This window comes from Salvelinus alpinus, chromosome 36, assembly GCF_045679555.1.
Source record: "Salvelinus alpinus chromosome 36, SLU_Salpinus.1, whole genome shotgun sequence".
Classification (NCBI taxonomy): domain Eukaryota; kingdom Metazoa; phylum Chordata; class Actinopteri; order Salmoniformes; family Salmonidae; genus Salvelinus; species Salvelinus alpinus.
In genome coordinates, this window is record NC_092121.1 from 20,946,212 (window position 1) to 20,953,979 (window position 7,768).

At 43.0% G+C, this 7,768-nt stretch overlaps 1 protein-coding gene across 1 annotated transcript; it reads right to left on the bottom strand.

Annotated features, from left to right (window-relative positions):
• Nucleotides 1-2,139: 2,139 nt before the first annotated feature.
• On the bottom strand, nucleotides 2,140-7,715 carry LOC139565385 (glycoprotein-N-acetylgalactosamine 3-beta-galactosyltransferase 1-like). Its single transcript, XM_071385682.1, has 5 exons — nucleotides 7,274-7,715; nucleotides 5,962-6,145; nucleotides 5,505-5,793; nucleotides 2,451-2,865; nucleotides 2,140-2,346 (listed from the first exon to the last, which is right to left on the bottom strand). Exons 2-5 carry the CDS (start codon nucleotides 6,143-6,145, stop codon nucleotides 2,206-2,208), a joined length of 1,029 nt encoding a protein of 342 aa, XP_071241783.1. The 5' UTR covers nucleotides 7,274-7,715; the 3' UTR covers nucleotides 2,140-2,205.
• Nucleotides 7,716-7,768: the final 53 nt, after the last annotated feature.

Genomic DNA, 7,768 nt, shown 5'->3' on the forward strand with positions numbered 1-7,768 from the left:
CCACAATACATTCACACACATTCGTCTTTAATGTTCGAACATTATGGGTTAAACTCCTTATCAACACAGATTTAAAAAAAATACAAAAGCAACATGCAACAATTTCAAAGATTTTAGTTTGTTAGTTCATATAAGGAAATCAGTCAATTGAAATAATGGAATTAGGCCCTAATCTATTGATTTCGCATGACTGGGAATACAGATATGCATTTGTTGTTCACAGATACCTTAAAAAAAGGGCGGGGTGTGGATCAGAAAACCAGTCAATATCTGGTGTGACCATTTCCCTCACACAGAGCGACACATCTCCTTCGCATATAATTTTTCAGGCCTGTTACCCTACTCCTCTTCAATGGCTGTGCAAAGTTTCTGGATATTGGCGGGAACTGGAACACACTGCCGTATACGTCGATCCAGAGCATACCAAACATGCTCAATGGGTGACATGTCTGGTGAGTATGCAGGCCATGGAAGAACTGAGACAGTTTCAGCTTCCAGGAATTGTGTGCAGATCCTTGCGACATAGGGCCATGCATTATCATGATGAAATATGAGGTGGTGGTGCCAGCAGATGAACGGCACGACAATGGGCCTCAGGATCTCGTCCCGGTATCTCTGTGCATTCAAATTGCCATCTATAAAATGCAAATGTGTTCGTTGTCCTTAGCTTATGCCTTCCCATACCATAACCCCACCGCCACCATGGGGTATTCTATTCACAACATAGACATCGGCAAACCGTTCGCCCACACAACATCATACACGGTACAGCTGAAACCGGGATTCATCCACGAAGAGCACACTTCTCCAGTGTGCCAGTGGCCATCGAAGGTGAGCATTTATCCACTGAAGTCGGTTATGAAACCGAACTGCAGTCATGTCAAGACCTTGGTGTGGACGACGTGCACTCAGATGAACTTCCCGAGATGGTTTCTGACAGTTTGAGCCGAAATTCTTCGGTTGGGCAAATCCAGTTTCATCAGCTGTCCGGTTGGTTGGTCTAAGACGAGCCCGCAGGTGAAGAAGTCGAATGTGGAGGTCCTGGGTTGGTGTGGTTACACGTGGTCTGCGATTGTGAAGCCGGTTGGACATACTGCCAAATTCTCTAAGATGACGTCGAGGTGGATAATAGTAAATAAATTAACATTAAATTCTCTGGCACAGCTCTGGTGGACATTCCTGCAGTATGCATGGCAACTGCACGCTCCCTCAAAACTTGAGACATCTGTGGCATTGTGTTGTGTGACAAAACTGCACATTTTAGAATGGCATTTTATTGTCCCCAGCACAAGGTGCACCTGTATAATGATCATGTTGTTTAATCAGCTTCTTGATAATCATCCACCTGACAGGTGTGGCATATCTTGAAAAATGAGAAATTCTCACTAACAGGGACGTAAACACATTTGTGCACAACATTTGAGAGAGAAGCTTTTTTTTGTGCATATGGAAAATGGCTGGGACCTTTTATTTCAGCTAATGCAACATGGGACCAACACTTTACATGTTGCGTTTATATTTTTGTTTAGTATGTAATTTATCAAGACATTGTCAATATTGGATCAACTTGAGTGTTAAAAAGGCCTATATACAAGGCAGAATGTTGAGTTCTGTTCAGATCTTGCAGCTTGCCCATCGATCTACCAAATGATGTTGGCTGATGCTGCTGAAGTAACACATTGAAAATCAGAGCTCTTATCATATATTCTGAAAAAATATGATGCAAAAGACCTGCGTTGGAGAAGAAAACGTAAATCAAATGGCCAGTAACGCTTCAGTGATCTGCGGGCTCCAAAGGGCCTCTTATACAATTCAAACTACCCGGGGTTGAGGTTAAATTATTATTTATTTATTTTTTAAATCGCACCCACCAATTTGGAACCTCAGCTAACATAGTATGTCACTGGAAGACAATATTTTAACCATATAATTAGGAATTAGAATAGTATTTAATAGGATCTCTATGACTTTAATGACAGACTCAATGTATGAATACATACTGTAACTAGGCAAATATCCAGACTAGATCATGATGAATTGGTTTGAACTAGCATGGACCTTATCAAAGACTTTAATAACAACATTGGTTTTAAGGTTTGCAAGACAACTCTTTACAAGAGAATGACATCAATTACGGTGTGAGCATGTATAATATTATTTATTATCAGGGATGTCACTGTCAAATCCATAGAAAGGGGTCTCTGCTTATTCCTCTCTGGTCTCACCCAGCTTTGGGCTGTGGCCACCCACTGGACTGAGATGGTACAGGAAGTAATCTAGCATGTACATTCTGACTGGCTCAACGTAATGGAAGGATACAGATGAATTGGAGCAACAGTCTGGACCCTGACAGAGAGGGAGAAAGGGAAAAAAACGATGAGCAGGAAGCTCAATGGCACTGAAGGGAGGTCATTTGATATGTGTTCTACTGAGAGTGTAGACCTACTTACCACTTTGGAAGGGTAATAGTTGTACTGGTGGAACCATTTGGGCAGTACGTCTTTGGTACAGAGAAGTTTACCCAGCCACAGGGGGTGGAAGGTTTCCCTGTGTTGGTGGTCTCTAGAGTCCCCTGCCGGAACTCCCAGCTTCTGGAGGCAGAAGCCCAGCAGTAGGTCCTCTGCAGAGGTGGACTTGGTGCAGGTTCCATGGTGCAGGGCCCTGACGTAGCGTCTCACAGACTCGCGGCTCAGTACATAGCCAGCACCACCACTCATGTAGCCTTGATGGACAAAGCGGTGAAAACGCCTGCCCAGATACACAGGCTTGTCTGGGCTGAACCGAGACAGGAGCAGACGCAAGTTTTCCACAATTACATAGGTGTCATCATCAGCTTTGAGGAACCAGTCAGCCTTGTCTAGGTAACTGGAAATGGAGGGAAAGAGGAGGGGTCAAAGACAGAAGGTAGAGTTTGTCTCCTTCACCAGCACATACAAATAGTGCTTTCAGAACACATTCACACCCCTTGACCTTTCCAACATTTTGTTGTGTTACAGCCTGAATTTAGAATGGATTAATTTGAGATTGTGTGTTACTGGCTTACACACAACACCCCATAATGTCGAAGTGGAATTATTTTTTTAGAAATCTATGACAAGACTTCATAATGGCTGTCTAGCAATGATCAACAAAACTTAAAGATCTTTAAAAAATAATAATGTACAAATATTGTACAATCCAGGTGTACAAAGTTCTTAGAGACTCACAGCTGTAGTCACTGCCAAATATGATTCTAACATGTATTGACTCCGGTGTGTGAATACTCATGTAAACGAGGTAATGTTTTTAGAAATGTTTGCAAATTTATGGGACATTGTGTGTAGATGGGTGACCAAAAAAAGAGCATCTTTACATAGGTCACCTGACTGACAGTCTGTCATCAGCCCGTCCATCCACATTGCCCTACATACTGTACATTCAGTGAACTTGGAAAGTATTCAGACCCCTTCACTTTTTCTTACATCACAGCCTTATTCTAAAATTGATTAAATTGATTAAGAATATAAACTATCTACACACAATACACCATCACAAAACAAAAACAGTTTTTTATACATTTTTGCAAATGTATAAAATATAAACTGTAATATTACATTTGCATAATTATTCAGACCCTTTGTTGAAGCACCTTTGGCAGCAATTACAGCCTCGAGTCTTCTTGGGTATGATGCTACAAGCTTGGCACACCTGTATTTGGGGAGTATCTCACATTCTTCTCTGCAGATCCTCTCAAGCTGTCAGGTTGGATGAGGAGCGTCGCTGCACAGCTATATTCATGTTCGATCAGGTTAAAGCCCAGGATCTGGCTAGGCCACTTAAGAGCATTGAGACTTGTCCCGAAGCCACTCCTGCATTGCCTTTGCTGTGTGCTCAGGGTCTTTGTCCTGTTGGAAGGTGAACCTTCGCCCCAGTCTGAGGTCCTGAGCAGGTTTTCATCAAGGATCTCTCTGTACTTTGCTCCGTTCATCTTTCCTTTCCCTCGATACTGACTAGTCTCCCTGTCCCTGCCGCTGAAAAAAATCCCCACAGCATGATGCTTCCATCAGACGTGACGCTTGGCATTCAGGCCAAAGAGTTCAATATTGGTTTCATCAGACCAGGGAATCTTGTTTCTTATGGTCTGAGAGTCCTTTAGGTGTCTTTTGGCAAACTTCAAGCGGGCTGTCATGTGTCTTTTACTGAGGAGTGGCTTCCGTCTGGCCATTCTACCATAAATAACTGATTGGTGGAGTGCTGCAGAGATGGTTGTCCTTCAGGAAGATTCTCCCATCTCCACAGTGGAACTCTGTCAAAGTGACCATCGGGTTCTTGGTCACCCCCGATTGCTCGGTTTGGCCAGGCGGCTAGCTCTAGTGAGAGTCTTGGTGGTTACAAACTTCTTCCATTTAAGAAAGATGGAGGCCACTGTGTTCTTGGGGAACTTCAATGCTGCAGAAATGTTGTGACCCTTTCCCAGATCTGTGCCTCGACACAATCCTATCTCAGAGCTCTACGGACAATTCCTACGAGCTCATAGCTTGGTTTTGCTCTGACATGCACTGTCAACTGTGGGACCTTATACAGACAGGTGTGTGCCTTTCCAAATCATGTCCAATCAATTGCATTTACCACAGGTGGACTCCAATCAAGTTGAAGAAACATCTCAAGGATAATCAATGGAAACAGGATGCACCTGAGCTCAATTTTGAGTCTCATAGCAAAGGGTCTGAATACTTATGTAAATAAGGTGTTTCGGTTTAAGGTATTTGCAAACATTTCTAAAAACCTGTTTTCACTTTGTCATTATAGGATATTGTGTGTATATTTAATTTGATCAATTTTAGAATACAGCTGTAACAGAACAAAATGTGGAAAAATTGAAGGGGTCTGAATACTTTCCAAATGCACTGTAGATCTCCCATACCACATGGATACTAGACCACCAGAATCATTTTATTTTATTTATTTATTTTATTTATTTTACCGTTATTTTACCAGGTAAGTTGACTGAGAACACGTTCTCATTTGCAGCAACGACCTGGGGAATAGTTACAGGGGAGAGGAGGGGGATGAATGAGCCAATTGTAAACTGGGGATTATTAGGTGACCGTGATGGTTGAGGGCCAGATTGGGAATTTAGCCAGGACACCGGGGTTAACACCCCTACTCTTACGATAAGTGCCATGGGATCTTTAATGACCTCAGAGAGTCAGGACACCCGTTTAACGTCCCATCCGAAAGACGGCACCCTACACAGAGCAGTGTCCCCAATCACTGCCCTGGGGCATTGGGATCTTTGTTTAGACCAGAGGAAAGAGTGCCTCCTACTGGCCCTCCAACACCACTTCCAGCAGCACCTGGTCTCCCATCCAGGGATTGACCAGGACCAACCCTGCTTAGCTTCAGAAGCAAGCCAGCAGTGGTATGCAGGGTGGTATGCTGCTGGCAATGCTGCAGGGTGGTATCATGTCCTCCATCAATGTGAGAGAGATTAGGAGAACATACTGGTGTTGTGGGAGCATTACTCGTCATGCAGTAAGTTGAAAGCGGCCATGGTCTTATTGTACAGGTTGGCCCGTCCCTCCTCTGTTGCCAGTGCCAGCACGGTCCCAGGGAACAGGAGGTCCGGCTTAGGGCTCATGAAGAGCAGTGTGTCACAGCGAGGCCCCCAGGTGTTCACTATGTGTTTAGCTCTGGTCCACAGAGTCTGGGGTGAGGTCAACACCCAGCAGAGCAGTCGACCCGAAGAGGGGGTGGGGGAGGGGGGCAATGGCGAGAGGACTGAGGCATTAGTGGCAACAGCAGAGTGGTGTACTGAGAGAGAGAGAGAGAGAGAGAGAGAGAGAGAGAGAGAGAGAGAGAGAGAGAGAGAGAGAGAGAGAGAGAGAGAGAGAGAGAGAGAGAGAGAGAAAGATGATCATGTGGCTGAGTGTATTGGAGATATTCAGAGAGGTGTAAAAAAATACTGTAGCTCCAATTTACCTGAAGGGAGCTCCCCCAAGAGGCTGCTGGTCCCTGGGGGCAAGGGCACTGTCTCCTGAGAGATCTGATATGCTCTGTAGTAAGCAATGGCCATGAAACAGAGACAGAACCCCAACACAAAGCCAGCACAGAACATAACATCCAAGAGCCTGGAAGGCTTTGAAGTGGACTTGGACATAATCATCTGCACAAGACAAAATCATATTGTAAAAGTAATGTCTAGGTTTACAAAAAAGAGCATTAGCAGACAAAGTCAATCAAAAAACAATCTGGTTTATAAGAAGTTGCAACAAGGAGACACATCCTGCACAGAAAATGTCTAACTGACATCTTGGAGACTGGCCATTTATATACTAATCAGACAGCACCAAATGTTCTAGTCACAAACATGGGCCTTCAATTGTGTAGGCAATACCACACACACAGAAAAAAAAACGAACCGTCCCTCGTCTGTCACGAATGTTGAATACAATTTTTGGAACGTACTCTGATGATGTCCTGGGTGTTGGTCGTTCAGCTAGTCAGAATATGACAAAATATCCACAGGAAGTATTAAACAGACTTCAAAACATGGCTCTGTGTGTAGCAGTCAAGATGTGTTTGCCCATGACTGAACACACGAGATGGAAGTACATGCACACATAATACAAGGTGTTTACATGGTTTTGTGCATGTGCCAAGTGCTAGAAATTTCTACTTCAGTACCGGTGCGCTAAAAAGTTGGGTAAACAATACTTTCCGATGGATATTTTGTCTCAAATTTCAGACAGCTGAAGGACCAACTGCACAGACAACCAAGAGAGTAAGTTCAAATGTAATTTTATTCAACATTCTGGCTTGTAAGGAACATTACCACGATTCTGCAGTGCTCTGCTTCAGACTGTATACCAATAATTGGTATCAAAGTCTGATTTATTAAGCTATGGAAACACCAGCCCAAAAAGCTTGTAGTTAGTCAAAACAGAAGGCAGTGACTTGGTCAGCTGCTACAGAATCACAGTGTCATAAATACAATACTACAGTGAATAGTAAGTGTGTCCTTGTACATCGTCTGGCATCACCCACTATCAACAGATATGTTATGTATTATTATTATAAGTCTACTGACCATCAACCCACACCTTGAGTGTCACAAATACTGGAAGTCATGTGTATTACAGAAAGGGAAAATATAAATATTCTAAACATAGTGTTAATCACTCTAAACTAAATATGAACTTGAGTGATCTAAATGTCCCATTACCAACATGCATAGACCTACAAATCAATCCTAAATCTTACATTTGGTTTTACAAAGTTCTATCAAACATACCAACCCTCTGCCTTCCAGAAACAGAACAATGACCTGATGTGACGGTTAATTGGACACCACCCCTGCAGACGCACTGCCCACCAATTGATTGGGGACAAATTAGTAAGTGGACCACTAGATGGTGACATAGGACACATTGGTGACATTGGACACATTCAAACCTGGGCCCAGTTTATCAAAAATTATCCTTCTGGATTTCACCTTTTGTACAGGATATGCATAGAAATATATTGAATAGAAAGGTATCCACATTCAAGACAATTATTTGTCCATTCTATTTATTCTATTTCTGTGCATTTAATCATATCCGATAGGCAAAATCTGGGCGATGGTCCTGCAGGTTTGCAGCACAATGTACTGAAATCAATTACTTTTTTCTTGGCCCAATAGCTTACTGACACACTTGTCTCAACTAATCAAGGGCTGCTTAAATGGAATCCTTTTGTTAGTAGAAAATCAACATGAGTTTTACAGATGTATACTGTTGAAACCAGT